At 40.6% G+C, this 22,478-nt stretch overlaps 1 protein-coding gene and 1 long non-coding RNA gene across 2 annotated transcripts; one reads left to right on the top strand and one right to left on the bottom strand.

The window, feature by feature from the left end:
- Nucleotides 1-1,533: 1,533 nt before the first annotated feature.
- On the top strand, nucleotides 1,534-10,452 carry LOC311052156 (glutathione S-transferase theta-3-like; the record flags this gene model as incomplete). The annotated part of the gene is made up of 6 exons (XM_084066977.1): nucleotides 1,534-1,602; nucleotides 1,797-1,839; nucleotides 3,940-4,027; nucleotides 5,384-5,534; nucleotides 8,713-8,889; nucleotides 10,255-10,452. 6 exons carry the CDS (start codon nucleotides 1,534-1,536, stop codon nucleotides 10,450-10,452), a joined length of 726 nt encoding a protein of 241 aa, XP_083923103.1.
- Nucleotides 10,453-16,556: 6,104 nt separating this feature from the next.
- On the bottom strand, nucleotides 16,557-17,102 carry LOC311052050. The gene is made up of 3 exons (XR_014601461.1): nucleotides 16,989-17,102; nucleotides 16,769-16,892; nucleotides 16,557-16,625 (listed from the first exon to the last, which is right to left on the bottom strand). It is a non-coding gene; the product is annotated as an uncharacterized lncRNA (long non-coding RNA).
- Between the last annotated feature and the right edge of the window lie 5,376 nt (nucleotides 17,103-22,478).

The following is a 22,478-nucleotide window of genomic DNA, read 5'->3' as shown; positions in this document are numbered from 1 at the left end:
AATCAGAACGTTGACGCAAAAGCCAGGTATAGATCAGGATCCGCTCTAGCGCCGCTAAAAATAATGTTCTGTGATATTTGATCATTTAATATACATTATATTTAATTGTGATTGATTGATTGATTGATGTACTTTATTTAGTAAGACATGAGAACATCAGTATGGAAGTACAAATTCACGATACAAGGTCTACTAAACTGACTGTCTAAAAACTGGAAGACTCATAAAGCACGTAAGCTTGTTTAAAATGAGATACCCACGCACACAAATCATGACATAAGAGACTGACAGATACACTACTATACAATGCAGGTGAATTGAGATCTGATCAGATTTCAAGCACGCACAATGACAGATACAGCTGACAAAACACTGAAATGCTTAATTTCAGCTGCAGACAGTCATGTATAACTACAATGTTGTACGTATTTAGATATCTATATGTATACTTTATATTTCAAATATAAAGTGCTTACCCCATGGCCACAGATGTTGCCAATTTTCTCCGTATTTTCTCTACGGGACCCTACCGGTTGATAGGTGTATTGCATTCTGATACATTAATAACTCTATGAGAAAATTGCCACCAATCAGATCAAAATACTTTGTATTGAACAATACGGAAGATACAGGCACGTTTGAAGGCCCGTACACATAATTGTAACATTTGTGGCCATGGGGTAAGCACTTTATATTTGAAATTTGAATGTTTATGTAGATGTACGAGTTGTAGATGGAGAAAGTGCAAACATTATGTTGAAGTTCATCCATGACGGTCCGTCGTGACAGACGACCGTCGTGTGATCCATGGCTAGTTGGCTATGTAACGTGACAGGCCGTTCTTTTTTGACATTGACAAGCAACACCGTTGTACTATGGAACATTATTTGGCACTGAATTGGCTTTCAGAGGCGTGTCGCGCATAGAGTTTATTGCGATATTATTATAACTATGGTTTATTGTTGTAGGGGAGACGGTTCTGATTCTCTTCAGTGTTGCCATGTCCGCTTATTATAAGCTACTTTTGCCATTTTCTTTTAAGTTGCTTGTAAATATTGGTAGTTGCGTTTTTTTGGGGCTTGTTTTTAAAGTGTAGACAGTTTCTTATTTGGGCTTCTTTCCTAATATTGTTTTAACCTGACCAGTGGTTAACACACGGAACCAGACAGTGGTTGTTCTCAAACATTTTCATGATCAATCAATACAATTTTTTTTCCACGGAATTGTCCCCCATCTGAAAATATTTTGTGCCAGGGACCCCCGTACCAGATTTGTGTTGTTAAAATGTTTCAAAAATATTCCAAGATTACCGCCATACTTTTTTTTGAAAATTACAGACTACAAGCAGCTCACAAGCGTCGCAGATCGGCTATTTTCAAATAGCCGCTTCTTTTGAGCTTGTTTCCTTAGACCTGGTTGCTTGTTTTTCTCGCAAAACCTGGCAACACCAATAATGACCCTACTATGAGCTACAACAAGTCAAACAAACAGTGATCGGTTGGATCTAGAACTCTAACATTCCTCCACATCATCATGTCTGTGCAGCTGTATGTGGACATGTTCTCTCAGCCCTGCAGATCCGTGTACATCTTCTGCAAGAAGAACAACATTCCAAAACAAAGGGTTTCTACCGTTGCGCCTCAGCCTTAAACGGCCAGTCCCGGTGCGTCACAGGAGTTCGACTCTGAGGAAGGTCGCAAGACCGAAACGTCAGTCTATTTTTGTTTACTTGCACCGCACCAAATAAAAAAGGCCTAAATTGTCCGTGTTGCTCCATCGTTCCTCTCTTCTGCAAGAACAACATTCCCTTTGAGTTTAAAGAAGTCGCGCTGTTTGACGGTATGTTAATTTCACTGTCTGTGCTGGAGTATAAGTATCAATACTGCAATGTAGAAATACTCCGTTACTTACAAGTAAAAGTCCGGAATTCAAAATAAATGTAGGCTACTTTAGTAAAAGTATAAAAGTATTGGTATCAATTATGTACTTATCAAAAGTAGGAAGTACTCATTATGCACAATCTCCCATTTCACAAGTTTTCAAAATATATAACAAATATTTTTAAAATAGCAGATCTGATGCTATGCATTGTGAGCTTGTAGATCTGCTATTTTCTAATGGCCGAAATGTATAGGGCTCGAAGTGGTTAATGTAGCCTATGTTTTGTAATAATCAAAATCTGAAGTAACTATTAAGTAAGTAGTAGAAGTAAAAGTATTGGACATTGGAAATACTCAAGTAAAGTAATACCTGAAAATTGTACTAAAGTACAGTACTTGAGTATATGTAATTACTTTCCACCACTTCCGTCCTTGAAACATTTCAAAATGTATTTGGATAGAAATTAGGAAGCCAAGCCATTGGGCAAATTGATCCTATAATTGATCAGGCTTGCTTTACTAGCATTTACTTACTTTACTTGCTTTACTAGCATTGGATAATACAATTGCATCCATTTAAAAGGTAAAAGTAGGCCTACATACATTGATTTGATGACCGAAGCAATGTAAGACCCATTAGTAATCATTACTTAAAAGTGAAAATAGTTACATCATAAATGAAAGGGCCACTTCATCCACTTTCAACCTAAATACACACAATCTGTCCTCACAAATGCTCATTATAAGATGGCACTATTTCTGTCTATTTGGTCTGATATAAATATATATATATATATATATATATATATATGAAAATTATTTTATTTCTTGATTTAATTCATATCAGAAATCAGAAATCTGCCTACCAGTGACATCATCTGTATAGGCAGGTTTGGTCATTTCAAACAAGATTTTAAACGTATTTATTTTATTAATGCAAGAACAATGTCTTCTACTATAGCATGCTAACTTTCCAGGAAGAGAAAGCCTGCCGTTTCTATTAGCTTGCAACCCCATTGATGATGTCACTGGTAGGCAGGTTTCTGAACTGTTCAGTCCTCCTCTGAGACACAGAGCAAACAGACAGAAATGGTGAGAATTAGTGAACAGTGACACAAATGATATGAAGACCAGTTGAAAATGGGTGATGTGGTCCTACAATAAGAAAAGGGGGAATGTCCACACATGATTTATTTAAGAACATGCTTATTTATTTAAGAAAAAATAATTAACGTTTCGCCCGTGTCTATAGGGCTTCATGATCAGGTTGCAGACATATGGCTTTGGAACCCTTAAGTAGGTCAGAGTCAGTGGGTGTCAGCACTCAATCAACAAAAGGTTAACAAAAACATTGTATTTTCATTTTATATGTTTTCTTTAACCAATTGTTCAGAAGTATGGCCCCTTAATTGATGTATTTTTGGTAGGGGAACCTCGCATAGATACCTGTAGCCTACCTATTGGTTTTTTAACTGATTGAGTGGTGACACTCACTGACTCTGACCTACATGAAGGGTTCCAAAGCCATTATACTTGTAACCTGATGAAGCCCTTCACGGCCAAAACGTTGTTCATTATTATTGGTTAAATAGTTAAAGACGGGAGAGCAGTATATCGTATTGAGTAACCCATTAAGACCTGAGGCTGATTTAAACAGTTTTTTTTCTAAATCCTGACGCTTAAAAAAATAGTATTCAAAGATTTGCACACATTTTCACAATGTTTAAAAAATAGCAGATCTACAAGCTCATAGCGCGGCACTCGGTACCGCGCTATGAGCTTGTATATCTGCTATTTTTGAATAGCCAAAGAAATCAAAAAATGACACAGACGCGTTCCCGGTCTTAATGGATATGATGAGACACATCGAAAAAGTAAACTGTTGAATCGTATCCTGACTTTTAGCCTACATTTTCAACGTGTCACTTTTGTGTTAATAATTAGGCTAATGTGGGCTTCTAGAACAGTGCTGTTGTCATGTTACACTGATAATCCCCATTTGGTTCTTCTGTTTGTCAATCCCAACACTGGTGAGAAAATCATGTTCCTTGGCTTTTAGGTGAACACTTTGGTGATGAATTTGGGAAGATAAGTCTGATAAGAAAAGTCCCTGCAATTAAAGATGGAGACTTCTGTTTGGCAGAAAGGTGAGTAGGCTACTGTATAAAATAATAGGATTACACTTGATAGAGCTGTTATTTTTCCTTATCACCCATATATATATATATATACCAATGCAGGGCGAAACATCACATCAGTATATATACAAAGTACCAGATAACTTTCATAAAAGGCGACAAAGAAAAACCAGACTCAGGACACAGGCAGCCATGGATGTAGTGAAATATCTTGTATTCAGACAGAGAGAGAATGAGGTTACAGTATCACCAGGTGTTCACGCATCATCGGTCGTCGTCTCTCTCCCGTTAAACAGAGAAAGCCCTGGACTTTAACAGCGTCCGGTAACATAAACATATGACATCATTGAAGATACATCGAGCGTCCAGCCGTCGGAGGTGTAATGCTGTCATTGGTGGATAGTGATGATTACGTCGTCGTCAGATGATGATGAGGATGGTAGATGATGAAGATGATGATGATGGTGTGACCGTTTATCTTTGGAAAAACAGCGTCCACATGTCTCGAACAACACATTGACCTCGACACTGACCGGTCACTTGGTCAGTGGTGACTTCAGTGGCGCTGAAGGAATTGTTAGCGCAGAGAAGAACATCGAGATACAGTGTTCTCAAAACAACAGATAACCACAGAAAGCCTGTAGCTAGTTTTGACCTTGCATAGACAGAGAAATAGCAGAATAGAGTACATGACAGAATTAGGCCAATATGACAGCATTATATTAATTTGACATTTAAAGTAGGTTTAGGGCACTAGACAAATTATGATCAATCAAGATAACGAGATTCTAACTCTATCAACACTTAATTGACAAATAGCAAATAACGTAGCAAATTAGTACATATGTATCCAAATACATTAAAATAAACAAATCACCCGAACACAGGTCTACATTTCTCAGTGGAAGAGTATGGTAACCACCTGCAATCACTATGTGCTAGTTATATTGTACTAACATACTGTACCATTCAGATTGTTCAAAATAGAATTGTATTATATTAAAATAAATGCTGGATTGCCGCTTTAATACAACTCAACACTTTTAAAGAAAAGCAATGTGCTTTCTCTCTCTTACATTAAAAAAGGATAAATGACTTTTTTTAAAGTCCATACTGCTATTCATAGGGCTGCACATGTGTCATGTGTTTCGCTAGCCAATCACAGTCCTGAATTTGCAAAGTCAGCCAATCACATTACAGTTAGTGGTGATGACACTAGCTGTAATGTGATTGGCTGACTTTGCAAAAGTATCGATTTGCATTAACAATGGAAGGGTTAGGGGGTATACAAATCTTTTGGTCGGTGTCCAAAACTCACTTATAGGGGGGCGGCTACACCGCCCCAAAAATGATTTACCAATGCAGCATTGCAATACTGCAGTACCTGGCTGAGAAGTACAAGACCCCTGACTTCTGGTACCCAGCTGACCTGCAGAAGAGGGCCCGTGTCAATGAGTACATGTCCTGGCAGCACATGGCCTTGCGATGGAATGGATCCAAGATGTTCTGGTTCATGGTGGGTTCACACATCGCCAGGGCTGCAACATTGGACTGTCAGAATCCATGAGATTTTGGGGGGAGGGGTTGGGGCGTGGCTAGCGGGGGGTCTGGGAGTCCTCCCCCCCGATTTTTTTAGTAGATGTCATTTCCTGTGTTTTGGTGAATTTTGTGAGTTTGATACTTTTATCAGGCTTGCTTTACTAGCATTGGAAAATAATGGGTACAATTTCATCCATTAAAAAAGTAGGCCTACATAAATGTATTTGATGACTGAAGCAATAAGACCCATCTTTAATGATAACCATTCATTACTTAAAAGTGGGGGGTCTGGGGGTCCTCCCCCAGAAACTTTTTAACATAGTAGCCTAGATGTAATTTCCTGTGTTCTGGTGAATTTTGGGAGTTTGATACCAAATCCAGGAGATTGCCAAAATCCAGGACATTGCCAAAATCCAGGAAACTCCTGCAGGATCCAGGAGTGTTGGCAGCCCTGCATCGCTTTCGTTGTACATACACAACTAAACTAAGCAAGTGTTAATTTAACCACTTGAACCCTAGCAACCCTATTCTGAGGGGAACATTTGCAGAAAATAGCAGATCTGATAGCTTGTAGATCCGCTGTTTTCAGCAAAGAGATTTGGTGTAGAGTGTCCTTTGTCTGTCTGTGACCCTTTTATGTCTGTTGATCCTTGATCAGATCACAGATTTTTAAAGGCAAACTTCACAGATTTTCAACCTAAATCCCATTGTTCTGATGTGGAGATCATAGTATGGCAAAACATACCCTATGTTTTCTGTGTATTTCTTTTAGTTTAGCAAAAAAAAAGTTTTCTTTTAGTGTTTACCATTACTTTACGTAGAAATATTGTCACTAAGTCACTTGGTTGCTATCAGAGGTGGGACCAAGTCCCTATGTTGCAAGTCCAAGTCGAGTCTCAAGTCTTTGCTCTCAAGTCCCGAGTCAAGTCCAAGTCAACACAGCCAAGTCCCAAGTCAAGTCCAAGTCCTCAGCTTTTTGTTTCGAGTCCCACACAAGTCCTTAGCATTTTGGTTTGAGTCCCACACAAGTCCTAACCTTTTGTTTCAAGTCCCAAACAAGTCCTAACCTTTTGTTTTGAGTCCCAAACAAGTCCTAACCTTTTGTTTCGAGTCCCAAACAAGTCAAAATGTTAATTCAAGGTATGTAAAGATTTACATAAATCATGAGCATTTTTCACAATTTGCATTTGTTTTAAAACATGGGTTCTTCCAGGCCAACAGAACGCAGATACTGTACTTTTAATTTCCTCCTTGAGGACAGGGTTTAAAAGGGCCCTTTTTAATGAATATAATGTAATTTTGTACAATCTGTATGGTAGAGTATGTTACTACAATATAACTTATACAATCAGGGTGGTTGTATTTGTCTCCCTGCTCTTCTATTGAGACATTTAGATAATGTCAAAGGCCATGTCTCACCTAGACACAGGATCTGACACAAATTCAGTGTATCCTCTGATCAAGCAGGCAGGCTCTATTATCACGATGGTGAAATTTCAGCACTTGCACTGGAAACCGCGTTCAAATCCGGGTTAGAAGAGGAAATGTATATAGCGCTGAAGTGGTCAATGTATGTTTTGTATTAATAACCAAAATCTACAAAGTAATTGGTACCTAAAGTTTTCAAATAATTGTAGTGGAGTAAAAGTAGGCTAATATCTGCCTCTCATATGTAGTTGAGTAGAAGTAGGTAGCTGATATATAGCACTTTTACCTTAGCGCTAGGTATACTCTTGGTTGCTTGTTTTTGAAGAAAATGCACTTAAGACTTCTGGTGATTAGTAGTTTTGTTCCCTACATATGTTGAATGCACTTATTGTAAGTCGCTTTGGATAAAAGCGTCTGCTAAATAATGTAGAAGTAAAAGTACTGAAAATTGCAAATACTTCAGTAAAGTAAATAAAAAATCACACCCTGTGTGAAGGTAGCGGCGCCTTTGATACATTTTGTATCAAACGGGTCTGACCAATCAGAGCGTTGACGGGTCTGACCAATCAGAGCGTTGACGGGTCTGACCAATCAGAGCGTTGACGGGTCTGACCAATCAGAGCGTTGACGGGTCTGACCAATCAGAGCGTTGACGGGTCTGACCAATGAGAGCGTTGACGGTGAACACGGACAAAGTCAGGTATAGAGCAGGATCCGCTCTATACCTAAAGGTATAGAGCGACGCTAAAAATAAGTCAAAATTGTACTTAAGTAAAGTACTTGAATAAATGTACTTAGTTACTTTCCACCACTGGTTATAGTTTGCACTTAGCACGCAGTAATGTTAATGTGAAGTATAAGTCTTGCCTTGCATACTGCTTTTCTCGTCTTGTCTTCACTAATCTTTAAAACCGAAAGCTATAACTGCTGGAGTTGACATTTTATTCCACCTGGCTTCAGTTCCAGCAGCGACGGCAGGAGTGAAGCCGGTGTGTTGTTTGTTTGGTAACGTGCAACATGTGGGCCAGTGTTGCCAAGTATCGGGAGTGAAACAAGCGAACCGACTTCCAAAAACAAGCCAAAAACAAACCAAATTTGGTCCAAAGGTTAGGGTAAATAAGCAGCTTTGGCAGCACTACACTAGGTGTCACTGACGGCCGGGATTCCTGACTAATAACATTATAGTTGATGCACACTTTTTAAACATTTTTGGCTTGCTTAAGTGACTTGAAAGTGACTTGAAAAGACTTGAATTTTCAAGTCAAGAGGGCTCAAGTCAAGTCAAGTCTCAAGTCTTTAGCGTTCAAGTCAAGTCAAGTCTCAAGTCTTTGGCATTCAAGTCCCAAGCAAGTCCAAGTCTATTTTTGATTTGGTCAAGCAAGTCTAAAGTCATCAAAATCGGGACTTCAAGTCAAGTCGAGTCTCGAGTCTCGAGTCCAAGTCCCCACCTCTGGTTGCTATAGCCAGAAATTAGGCCCAATCTTTGTATTGCATTTCCAGATGTTATTTTCAGATAGTTTTCAAGGAAAGAAAGCACCTGACTCATGATAAAATAAATAATAATAAACAACTAAAATACCTTTATTTTTACAGTCATGTAGTTTCACATTAGGAGTTTCACTGCTGAAGAGTCATTATGTGTGTGCAGGGGAACAGGTTTCAGGGGAAGATCTTTTGTTAATGCTGGGAGATAAAAGTTGCTAAAAGGGTGTCTTTTTGTTTCACAGGTTTTGATTCCAAAGATTCTGGGCAAGGAGGTCCCCCAGGACAAGATGGACGAGGCCTTGGAGGATCTGAACGGCTCTCTCAAACTGCTGGAAGAGAAGTTCATACAGGGCAAGCCCTTCATCGCAGGAGAACAGATCTCATTAGCGGATCTGGTGGCCATCGTGGAGGTCATGCAGGTGAGCAGGAGGAATACTATCATTTATAGCAGTGGTTCCCAAACACTGGGTCGGGACCCATTTGTTGGTCGGGGACCCATTTTTATGGGTCGCAAGTAAATATTCCTTTGTTTTTCGTTTCCTACATTTTGTTTTTAATCATTTTTATTTCAAAAGATTTTCAAAAATCTCCCCCCGGTGAAAATAGCTGATCTTCAAGCTCACAACACGTGGTGACAACAGAGTCTTATTTCTCAGTGGAAGAGTAGAGAGACCACCTCCAACCACTGGGAATGTGCTAGTTAATATTGTTTTCTTAAAATCCTCTACCATGCAGATGTACTAGTTACATGTATTACCATGCTCTATCATACAGATTGGATAAAATATAATTTTATAAAAATGAGTTCCGGATTGCGTCCTTAACTTCAATTTAGGCCGTACAACCATTCATTTAGTACAGGGGTCTTCAACCTTTTCAGGCCAAGGACCCCCTAGCTGAGAGAGAGATAAAGCAGGGACCCCCTACTCTATATCGTATTAAAGTTTCTTTTTAACTTAGTCTGCTCTTTTCCCTTTTACACCTATAGCCTCTTTTTCAAAAAATAGCAGATCTACAAGCTCTCAACGCCTCGCGCTGCGAGGCGTTGAGAGCTTGTAGATCGGCTATTTTTGGCTAAAGTTCTCCTCACAAAAGGGGATGCTAGGGTTCAAGTGGTTAAGGTAAAAAAAAAGAAGAAATATCACGCAAAGATTTGGCGGACCCCCTGTAGTAGTTCTGAGGACCCCCTAGGGGTCCCGGAACCCCTGTTGAAGACCCCTGATTTAGTAGACAGTTAAATCTGTAGTGTGAATTTAACTCTTGATTGTTCAAATGGAAAAGAAACAAAATTAACCTGCTAGGGTCTGTTTGGTTCTGTTTGTTCACTCTCTCTGTTTGTTCACTCTCTCTGTTTGTTCACTCTCTGAGTTCAAATAACACTGAGTGAGGATTTTACTGTAGAGAGGAGGTAAGTAGGGGGAAGGCAAGGCAATTTTATCTGTATAGCACATTTCAACAACAAGGCAATTTGATGTGCTTCACACAGAACATCAACCAAAAGAATACACAGAGCATCAATAAAGAGACTTATTTGCGGTGACAACAATTTTCAGAGGGTACACAGTGCAATCCAGATTGTTGATTTAATTCGGCACCTTTCAGAGTGAACTGAACACTGTATTTAGCTTTGTTCTCAGAGTGAACTGAACACTGTATTTAGCTTTGTTCTCAGAGTGAACTGAACACTGTATTTAGCTTTGTTCTCGTGCGTGTCTTTGTGACAGCCTTTCAGAGTGAACTGAACACTGTATTTAGCATTGTACGCGTGCGTGTCTTTGTGACAGCCTGTGGCGGCTGGTTTGGACGTGTTCGAGGGGAGACCGTGGCTCAGCGCCTGGCGGGACAGGGTCCAGGAGACCATCGGAAAGGGGCTGTTCGATGAAGCTCATAAAAAGGTCCTCGCTTCTAAGGAGATGGTGGCGACCATGGACGACAGCAAGCTACAGGCCTTCAAACCCAAGGTCATGAGATTGTTTCTGTGATGACCAACGGTCACTGCTTGAGGTTGACAATACAGCACAGTTAATAAACGCTGTATCTTTTATACTTATTGTTGACATAATTGCATTACAGTATACTTTATGCAGCTACACTCTGGTCAACTTGTAATCCTGTTATCTTAACCCATTAAGACCGGGAACGCGTCTGTGTCATTTTTAGATTTCTTTGTTTTTTCAAAAAATTGCAGATATACAAGCTCAAAGACATCAAAGGCACTCGGTGCCGCGCTTTGAGCTTGTAGATCTGCTATTTTTGAAAAATCTAAATTTGTGCAAATCTTTGAATATATACTTTTAAACTTTTTTTGTAACTCAAATCTTTGCTTCTTGGGGTCCCTGGAACAAAATATTTAAGAATGTTCGCTTTAAAAAATATACCAAAAATAGCAGATCTACATGCTATTTTTTTATAGCCAAAGAAATCTTAAAATGACACAGATGCGTTCCCGTTCTGAATGGATTAAAAATGATGTAACCTAATAGCCTTAACATGTGAAAGCACACTTTTTTTATGTGCCGCTTTGTGCCTTTGGACACAATAAGGCGTGGCATAATGTTCTGGAGGAATATGAAATGTTGTGAGAGCACCTGATCCCCTCGGCAGCAGTATTGGCTGAATGATATCACTGCAAGCCACAGTCTCTGTGTCCACACAACCTCCAGAGGCCATTTTCCAGCTCCATTACTTACACGCATTGTAAGCAGTGAAATCAACGCCAGACTTTTCCTCATTTCATGCAGTCAGATGGTCAGCTGTTCCCACGATGTGAACAATCGTGTTGCATTGTTGTATTGATAACTGAATTAAGATCATCGTAGAATTATTAATTAAGTTGCAGAGATGACCACAGTTATTTTGACTTTCACAACTTATAAGAATAGGAGCGGTGAAGTGTATAGAATATTATAAAACTGTCTGATGACACTAAAGAACCACTTCATGAGCACAGCGAGTTAACCGGCTGTATTTCCAATAATACCTTCTACACGCCAACCTCCATCTGGCTCTGCATAAGATCAACATTTGCTCATGACAACCTCACGACGTGAAAGCTATAACACAGTTATTTGTACTTCATTCATTTTGGTACACATTTCTCTTAAAAATGTCATGTTTATCATGCTGTTAATACATCATAACCATATTATTCTGTTGTTTGTTTCAGTGATGTTAAGTCACTTGAAGGTTTGCATCCACACTCATGTTGACGTTATGAGGAGTATTCCTGAGACATGTTTCCACTTGTAAGCAAGGGGAAAGTTATATTTTGTTGGTAAGTGTTAAATGGGTTCCCAGTTCGATCCCGATGAGCAGGTTAGTGCCTTGCATGGTTTCCTCCGCCATCGGTGTATGAATGGGTGAATAGTCTCTCATGCTCTCTGCATCCTTCATCCTAGTGCAACAGCACTGCCATCTAGTGATGGAATTGTTAAACTTCATAGCACCAACTGTTAGCAGAAGGTCATCTTTCTTCCAAACAACATTTAGGCACTACCATTTAATAAATGTTTGTTTAAATCTTCCTTAAATAATATATCAACATGTTAAAACGTATGTCAGGATGTGATGTCACCAGAGTTCAGTTGAAAGAGTCTTATAAGGTGTAAAAACGCCTGAGAATAATTAACCAGAATCAGAACACAGTGGATCAGTGGTAAATAAGCAACACGCACATTCCATCTACAGGCAATCAATATTTGCATAATGCTATTTTCAATCAATATGAGCAAGATGCACAATATAGAAACATAGAAAATACACTTTAGAAATGTATATAGAAAATACATTAGAAAAATGACTTGCAAATTACCAAAATAAAACATCTACAGATCAATATTGATAGGGAACCAAATCCTTTGCAATTAGAAGATAAATATAATTTATACAACCATTAAATCGAGACTCATGTAAAAGAAAAGCTTTAAGGATTAACAAAACCGGGAAAAAAACAGTATAGGAAATTACATTTAAATATAAGAGGTACTGGAATTGTGAGCTGGTCACTACAGTGTAACTGGACTTAAACCCTTTTGCTCTTTGGGGACCATAGTTCATTTACGAATTTCCTCCAGCTGGTTCGGTGTTGGGCGATATTCTCTGTTTCCTTTCAAGATGTTCCTTTTTGCCTCAACAGACCTTTTCCAGCTGTTTCTGGGTCTTCCTGGTTTTCTTTTCCCCCGAGGGTTCCAGGTTAAGATTGATTTTGAAGCCTGTTTCACCGTGCATTGTATTGCATTGTAAATATTCTCACCTTCAAATCAAATCAAATCAAGCTTTATTTATATAGCACATTTACAAACAGGCAAGCTGAACCAAAGTGCTGTACAGGCAAATTCAAAAACATCAATGCAAAAACAACAGAGCAAGTTCACAGAACATTTAAGAGCAAGCAAAGGAAAACACTTTAAAAGACAACATAAAAAGAGGGAAGGAGAAATATGTATAAGTGGAAGTTACATATAGGCTAGGTAAATAACTAATACGTACATGGACATAATTATGAATGGAATAAGATAAAGGCAAAACCATGTAAATTAGATGGTATTAAAAGCGAGGGAAAAAAGATACGTTTTGAGTTTGGCCTTGAAAGCCCCGATCGATTGGGGGGATCGGATGTGGAGGGGCAGGCTGTTCCAGAGTCTTTCCTGGCCGTAGCCAGGAAAGAGCGGTCACCCCTGGTCTTTTTAAATTTTTGGGTTGGAACCACAAGCAAAAATGTATCAGCAGACCTCAATTCCCTACCTTTGGGGAGAATATTTTGATTTGAATCATGTTTTTTACAACGTATGTTGTAAAAATATTTTGAGTTAAACGTGCCAGTCGCATGTCCGTTTGAAAAGTGTATCAATATTTGGAGTGAGAGGTTCGTAATGGGGCTAGTAACGTACGTTATATCTCAATGTTTTCGATGTACATCGTGGCAAAGGGTAACTAACAACACAACCCACACTCTTTACCCAAGTGTAGACAGAGCTTGTTGACAGAGAAGTGAAACTTCAGTTGTAATTCTAGTGTGACACACACTATTACACACCGGTATTCCTACAGATTTTATCCAAACATCACGCAAATCGGTACACAGTATCTCTATAGTCATTAAACCAAACGAACGGTTCTTTCAGATTGTTCATATTCGATCCTGATCAGTGTTGGAAAGTAACTAAAGTAATATATAACTTAAAGTAAAATTATTACTTTTTTTCCAGTAACTAGTAACTCATTACTTTCATGTTTTGAGTAATAAATATTACTTTTACTATTTTCCAAAAGTAAGTTATTACTATTTTCATGAGCCTTGGTGGTACTCTGGGCTTGAGTGTGTTTATTTGATCCTGTGTTGTTTAACTGGTTGCTGCACTTTTGATTTCTTTGATATTTCAGCAGTCATAGCCGTTTTTTCAGTTCTGGCCTAACCGCGTGGTCACTTTTTACGAAACTCGGCAATATGGTAGAGGGCTATGCCAAACGGCAAAGACACGAAACTCACAACCATTGGCCAAAGGGTGGCGCTGTAGCACTCAATTGAAAATGCTAACTTTGAACAGATACAACTCATGCCCTGTTTGACCTACAGCCACGATACACACATGCGTCTCCTCATGCCTAACAACTTTCATACTTTGACTTTTGACCTCTGACCTTTAGATCTCCCACCATTTTGAATTATATGAAAAGCAGTAATAAATCTATCTCCTGGGATTTTTGAGCAATCTGCACAAAACATTTTACACATGAGCTTTGGACCTTTGCCGACAAACTGGGGAGGGGGATTTTCCATAAGTGAAAAAATGAAGCTTTTAAGAGCCAATGAATATTGCAGTTTTATGACAATTATTCATCTGCCCCGAACACATACATGCAGACTCACATTTGTTTGAAACTTTACAGTAATGTAGAGGGTCATTCCAAGAATCACTGAAACCAATATTACTCCAATTGGTCAAAGGGGGGCGCTATAGCAATTTTTTGAAAATGCAAACTTTAAACTTTTTGGCCGACAGCCGTGAAACTTGCTTACACATGTGCCTTGACTCATGAGGAACACACCTATCACTTTGACCAGTAAGCTCCGCCCTTAGATTGTCCGCAATTTTGAGCAGTTTGAAAAACATTTAACCCCAGGATTTCTGAGCAATTTGCGTGAAACTGTGTCATCTGTGTGAACTCCTTTTTCACCAGTTCAGGTCTCAGGACTGAGACTTTACATTGCCTACGGAACCTCTCCCTCCGCTGTATAGCTCCGAGATGAGGTTCCTTGTTTCTCGGTGCCGTTTTAGCAGGACATTGTCGCACATTTTCCACTTTACATGTTTCTTACCCCTTTCTGCACATCGTATCCAAAAAGTAAAGGTTCTCTGCCATGCTCTCAGATGTTTTAAGTTCTAGCGCACAATAAAAGCTATCCAACGAGTTGAAAAAAGTATTTAATTCGCCTCTGTCCTCAGCCGGTTCCATAATATTTTGCATTAGAAGATGCAATTCAACATTTGACCAGTAGGGGAATCAGTAATGTTGTCTCTACGGGCGCAACTCTTGCGCAATGTCTTAAAAACATGTAACCGGATGAGGACAGAGGCGAATTAAATACTTTTTTCAACTCGTTGGATAGCTTTTATTGTGTGCTAGAACTTAAAACATCTGAGAGCATGGCAGAAAACCTTTACTTTTTGGATACGATGTGCAGAAAGGGGTAAGAAACATGTAAAGTGGAAAATGTGCGACCATGTCCTGCTAAAACGGCACAGAGAAAAGGAGGAACCTCATCTCGGAGCTATACAGCGGAGGGAGAGGTTCCGTCGGAGCTAAACTTGCACGGATGGTGATGGAATCCACGGAAGGCTTTGATATCGACAGCTGTGTAATTGGATTAAATCCCTGTCGGATCCGAACCGTCTCCGCTGAGAGATCCTGCGCAAAAGATAGTTTGATCCCGTCGTGTTTGATGTCCAGCTGTTCCCTTACGGTAGACCAACTCTTTCTCCTAGAACCGTAAGGATGAGGACTGCTCGGTTCTGATTGGGCTTCCCCGATGCCATCGTGCGATGGACCCGTTCCAAGGCAAATGACTCCTTAGGGTCCAAACCCATCCACCGTGGCAGCATGATGTTGATGAATTCGAGGAGCGTCGCTTGTCCCTTGGCCCCCTCACGCAAGCCAAACAGGCGTAAATTGTTCCGTCTGTCCCGGTTCTCCTGGGCCACTGCACCGGATTCGAGGTGAGCGATCCGTTTGATGGCCGCTTCAAGTGCGGTTTCTGTTTGATCCATTGTTTCTTCGGTCTTTAGTATGCGCTCCTCAGCTTCCACAATACGCTTTGTATTGGAAGAGACCTCTCGCTGTATGTTCGTCATTTTATCCTCCACTACAGCCAGCGAACTCGCCATAGTAGTCAAACAAGACTCTATTTTGTCAAACCTTAGTCCAAAGTCTGTTCGGAGTGATTTAATCTCCTTTAAAACTTCAGCCACGCTGGCCATGCTGGCGTCTTGTGGTGTGTTTGTTTGCGGTGCGAAGGCCTGCTTGTTATCAGCCCTGCTCTTACGAGATCTTAGAAAAATATCACACTCCTTGTTTGCAAGATACTTTTTTGACAGCAGCGCCGCTGCGCAGCCATCTTGAAACGTCACTCGGCCCTGTGCCCATCATACAGTTTCTGTAACAAAAACATAAAATTAAGGGAAAATAGTATCTTTTTTTGTGTGTGCCTTTTAACCCTTTTTCTCCCCAATTTAGTCGTTATGGCAATTGATTCCTCCGCACACACATTTCTGTGTTGTCACTGCTGTTGTATCCTACTGACTCACCTACCAGTGAGGAATCCCCACTGGGAGGATGTAGAGCCTTCGTCCTACTCCTCCCGCCCAACATTCCCTGCTGACAGGTGCTCCCCCGAACACGAGTCAATTGTGTTGGTGTAGACGCTCGACAAAGCCCGATGCACCAAGGTGGATTCAAACCCACCACCACTGCGGTGGTGGGCAGGCACTTTACCACTGCATCACCCGAGCGCCCCCACAAAATAGTATATAAATAAAATATGTTTGAAACAATTGTCTCTATAAAGGGAAGTTGCAAACATATGTTATCTTATGTATATTACTTATCCAGTCGGTAATATCTTCAAGTTGGGATTCAAGCAGGCTTGGTTTGAAACCTGAAAAAAATACAAAAAGACACAAGAAAAAAGGTTTAAAGTTGAGAAAGAGACATACACTGGAGTAGTACGCTTTATTAAAGGACAAGATGCAGTTGATGAAAACAAATTATAACTAATACCCATTTACTTGATGAACTTACTGGACTCGAGTGTAGCTTCACATCGAAGACTGGTTGTGTTGCTACTGTTTGAAGAATCTATGGGCTGTGTAATGACGCTCGAAGATGCAGTTAGGTTATTGTCACACACAACAGATAATGGTCCCTGGAGAGAAAAAAAACGAATTAAGATAAGGAAAATAATCTGAAATCTCAAAGTGAACTAAATTAAGAGATTAGAATATATTCTGATTTTATTTACCATCTCTTGGATGCTGTCAATCAATGGTCTCCTTCTCTTGTCATCTTCATCAGTATCTTTGAGATAGCCTTCCGGCAGGGTTCTCTTTTTGCCTTGAACAATGTTGGGGACAACCCAAAAAAATGTCACACTCCACTTCATTGGTCCCCTGGGGAGCTTTAGCCTCCAGTGATTCTGACAAATCCTCTTCACTGGGGCAGTTGGGCATAACTTCATCATGAATGTCACCATACTGTTCTTGCATCAGCATGTTGACACTCAGCTCATGGCTGTCATTTGTGGTTTCTGACGGCCTATTTCTCTGTGGGAGTTTGGGTATGAAGCAGCCCATTGACAGTCTGGATGTGAGACGTTTACTCTTCAAGTTGAGAGGAGCCATTACAGGGGACCGTTTCTCTGGAGTACAATGCCCCCCCGTCAGTCTGTGCCACTTCACAGCCACTTCAGAATCAGGTTCCACAACAGGCAGATATACTGTATGGCTTCTGTGGCGTTTGTATCCAAGGCCTGCTCCAATTGAGATGCAGGTGCAGTGCAGCCGTTCATGGTGAACTTTTTATTGGCCCCATTTATGTTTTGGCTTATACGCTTTAACTTTGACTGGAGGTCTGTTAAACTAACTCTTTTGCTCTTAGGATCTTCTGAAGATAACTTAACTTTGTGGACTCTGGGACCAAACGTGGCTGAGCTTCCCGATCTGTATTCTAAAGACCTACATTCTTGACCCAGTTCAAGATTTTTTCTCTGGTCCATTTCCTTTGACTCAAGAGAGTCTGGAACAGTTTTTCTTCCAGAACCCATTGGTGTGTCCAATTGTTCAATTTGCAAGTATTTGTTGCTTTCACCCTGTGCTTGAGAGCTGCGTTTGTCACTTGACAGGTCCCCAGATGGTGTACTTGTCTGAGGGATGTCAAGGTTACCGCTTTTCCCAGTCGCAACGGCAGTGAACATGTATTTTGATTCTGTAGCAACATTATGGCTTCTTGACATATCCAGCTCAACAGAATCAGGTGAAATGTCATGACTAAGGCCTTGGTTCCCAAAATGATTAATCACTTCAACATATTTCACCTGATTAACAGGATGAAGCTGCTTCCCCATTCTTGTGGTTTCAGCGCCAATAGCAACCGTCTGACTTCTTGTCAGCTCCATATCATCCAAATTTAAAATGTGGCCTGTCTTAGTTTCTTCCACATCTATCCTGACCTTTCCGTGTTCCTCAACCGCGGTTTTGTTACTTTGGGGCAAATGACAAACATTCTGGGAAGCATTTCCTATGACTTGACCTTCTGAAAGGCATTGGCCATTTGACTCCAATGTGCTTACTGGTCCTCTTGTGCCCACACCCATTGAAGGCTTCACAGTGTCAAGATATTTTTCTTCAATGACCCTTGTTTGACACATTGTGAATTCCATGGTATCAGCATCAGCTTCCGTTCTTCATTTCATGAGATGCTTGGTGAAATAAGCTGTTCAAGGGTTTATCTGACTGTGGCATTCATGAGCCACTCATCTGAGTAATATGATCAATGGAAACAGTTAAAGGTTTAGTCATGTCCATGCCACACCCATCGTCAGCTGGTTGGGAAGTTGTCATAAAGGCCAGACTCTTTCGCTTCTTGATATGAAAAGGGCTGACTGCATGGAGGATTTTGGCATCAATGGCAACTGTCTTGCTTTTGGTCACGTCCATGTCATCAGATTCTGAAGTTACGGGCCTTGTATCTTCTCCCTGACATATCCTGTCAAATCCACTCTTATCTTTTGAGATTTTGATAACTTTTCCATTTGACTTCAGTGTGCCGACTGATCCCCCAGTGCAAACACTCAGCGACATCTTTGCTGCATCTAAATGTTTTTCTTCAATGCTAGAAACAGTTACAGTTTTTAACAATTGTTAACACACAAAAAGCGAAAATTCTGAACAATTTGCACACCCTTCACTTCATGTACTAATCGCTCGACCCAATTTGGCACTACTTGACACTGCCTTATCTGCATTAGACTCTGACTTTCCTTCTTTACACTCTGATGTCAATTACATTATCACCTTGTGGTCCAAACACTACACACAATGTTCAGTTGTTGCACACACTTCTCACGTAAAATCTCAAAGCATCAATCTATAACACACCTTGTTGTCCAAACACTACACACAATGTTCATTTGTTGCACACACTTCTCACGTAAAATCTCAAAGCATCGATCTACAACACACAAATATTCAAATCTCTAAACATTCAGGTCTGGTGAGCAATTTTCATCTGGGACAATGTGAGTTTCTACCGGGTTGCTCAGGTGCGTGAGTGGTTCCAGGACCACCCACAATTCTTCGTTCTGTACCTTCCACCTTATTCTCCTTTCCTGAATCCCATTGAGGAGTTATTTTCAGCTTGGAGGTGGAAGGTATATGAACGGAACCAACAGAGCCGGGTCCCACTGCTCCAGGCCATGGAGGAGGCTTTGTGGCAACGTCACTGTTGAGGTCTGTCATGGCTTCATGCGCCACTCGAGGCGTTTCTTCCAACGCTGCTTGGACAGGGAGAACATTGCCTGTGATGTGGATGAGGCTCTCTGGCCAGACATGAACCGGAGGCTTGATGCCTAAATCATGTAGAGCATTGGTTCTCAAAGTGTGGTCCGGGGACCCCCAGGGGTCCTTGGGGTGGTTCCAGGGGGTCCCCAGCAAAAATAGTTAACCACTTTATCCATTTATAAGTTGGTGGATAAAGTGTATATACAAGCTCACAGTGTGTCACTTCGTGCCGCGCTGTGCTTGTAGATCTGCTATTTTTGAACATTTTTGAAAAATCTTGAAATTCTTTTCTCTTCTGGGGGTCCCTGGCTCAAAATATTTTCGGATGGGGGTCCTTGGACAAATATATATCAATTTGGGGGCTTTGACATGAAAACGTTTGAGAACCACTGATGTAGAGAAAAAAAACTTTTTTGGCTGCATATTTGTGTTTTGTTTTATGTTTGACTATGAAAAAAGTAGGCCTACACTGAGTCAAGAAGAAATGGCTCATTCTCCAGAGTCATTGTCATTCATATGGTGTGTTCCATTTCTATGATTGTGTTTTAAATTTTGCCCTGCAGTGTGCTGTAAATGCTTGGTAGTGTGCAGCACATGCTTAGTTGTGTGTACTGTAATGAATGGTATGTGTGTGTCATTTGAAAATATGGCAAATGAAAACACGAGTTCCATTTTGTGAACAGTTAAGAGATTTGATGGCAAAGAGTCATCTTGCGAAGGGAGTGTAGGGTTTAGCATTTTGTGTGTGATGTTTTCAGTTTTGTGTGTGCAGTTTTGAGAAAAGCCATTGTTTTTAGAAACGCGTGTTAACACTCGTGAAAAACTGTAACATTAGAGTTCTCAACAGGCCTGAAAATTAAGGCCCAGCCCTAACTGAGCCCTACTGTGCCGGCCCGAGGCTCGGCTTGGCCCGAACAATTACCATACTTTTAAGCCAGAAAACCCGAAAAGGTGTCATTGCATGCTTAATGTCCTTACAGTTTTTCACAATTGTTAACACACTTTTCTCAAAACTACACACACAAAACTGCAAACCTCACACATTAATGCTAAACCCTACACTCCCTTTGCAAGATGACTCTTTGCCATCAAATCTCTTAACTGTTCACAAAATGGAACTCGTGTTTTCATTTGGTACACACAGCCATATTTTCAAATGACACACACATACCATTCATTCAGTACACACAACTAAGCATTTGCTGCACACTACCAAGCATTTACAGCACACTGCAGGGAAAAATTGAAAACACAATCATATAAATGGAACACACCATATGAATGACAATGACTCTGGAGAATGAGCCATTTCTCCTTTTGTAAAATGACTCAGTGTAGGCCTACTTTTTTCATAGTCAAACATAAAACAAAACTGTTTTAATGTATTATTTCTCTACACGATTTAGGCATCATGCCTCCGGTTCATGTCTGGCCAGAGGGCCTCATCCACATCATAGGCAATGTTCTCCCTGTCCAAGCAGCGTTGGAAGAAACGCCTCGAGTGGCGCATGAAGCCCTGACAGACCTCAACGGTGACTAGGGCTGGAATCAATTTTCACGATTTTTGTATAATGACATTTTTGATTTTGAATTGGAAAAAAACATATTTTACCAATCGAGAATCGTTTGTTTTGGAAAAATCGGAAAAGAATCGGAATCGTGACCCCAAGAATCGGAATCGAATCGTGAGATAGCAGAAGATTCACACCTTAGTAACAGGGACGTCGCCACAAGCCTCCTCCATGGCCTGGAGCAGTGGGACCCGGCTCTGTGGGTTCCGTTCATTTACCTTCCACCTCCAAGCTCAAAAGAACTCCTCAATGGGATTCAGGAAAGGAGAATAAGGTCGAAGGTACAGAACGGAAAAATGTGGGTGGTCCTGGAACCACTCACGCACTGGAGCAGGTGGTGCAAATTGCTCACCAGACCTGAGTGTTTAGAGATTTGACTATTTGTGTCTTGTAGGTGGTGCAAATTGCTCACCAGACCTGAGTGTTTAGAGATTTGACTATTTGTGTCTTGTAGGTTGATGCTTTGAGATTTTACGTGAGAAGTGTGTGCAACAACTGAACATTGTGTAGTGTTTGGACAACAAGGTGTGTTGTAGATTGATGCTTTGAGATTTTATGTGAGAAGTGTGTGCAACAACTGAACATTGTGTGTAGTGTTTGGACAACAAGGTGATAATGTAATTGACATCAGAGTGTAAAGAAGTAGTGCCAAATTGGGTGGAGCGATTAGTACATGAAGTTAAGGTTGTGAAAATTGTGCAGAATTTTCGCTTTTTGTGTGTTAACAATTGTGAAAAACTGTAAGTCACGCATCCAACTAGCTTTTAACTGAGCCGATTGGACCTTCCGTTCCAGAGATAATGGCCAAAGCATCTTGAAAACGGCCACTTTTGAAGATTTTCGATCGCCGATTTTCGATTGATTTTTGGCCATTGTCGCCCGTTTTTCTTTAATAAAACAAGCTAAGAAGGTCGGATGGCGACAAACTAGATACATGAGTAAAGTTCACTTTGAGCTGCATCCAACTAACCTTACTCTGCCAGATGAAGCTGTGAAACAAATGTGTGAAGCAGCTTTTCGGATCTGGCTGTGTCGGGTTAGCATCCAACACATCCACTGGCATTTCCGTTGGCCTTGCCGTTAGTCCGCTAGGGGCAGTTGAAATGTATTTTTTCCTTTTTTTAGATTGGTGACGTTAGTCTCCAGTCTATATGAACACCCTCTCTTTAGACTGGTGACGTCAGTCTCCAGTCTATATAAACACCCCTCTTTAGACTGGTGACGTCAGTCTCCAGTCTATATAAACACCCTCTCGGATCGTAGGTGGAGTTAGACTGATTTAGAGGCGTGCACTTGCGTTAGGTTATATAGGGGGCGTGGAAAGGGGGCGTGTTTGTTAAAAAAAAACACTGTTTCTGTGGCAAGGGGGCGCGTTTGCCAAAG

Source organism: Gymnoscopelus microlampas (genome assembly GCF_963454915.1).
Source record: "Gymnoscopelus microlampas genome assembly, chromosome: 9".
Classification (NCBI taxonomy): Eukaryota; Metazoa; Chordata; class Actinopteri; order Myctophiformes; family Myctophidae; genus Gymnoscopelus; species Gymnoscopelus microlampas.
Note: the sequence above shows the minus strand (reverse complement) of the source record. Positions and strands in the feature narration are given on the sequence as shown.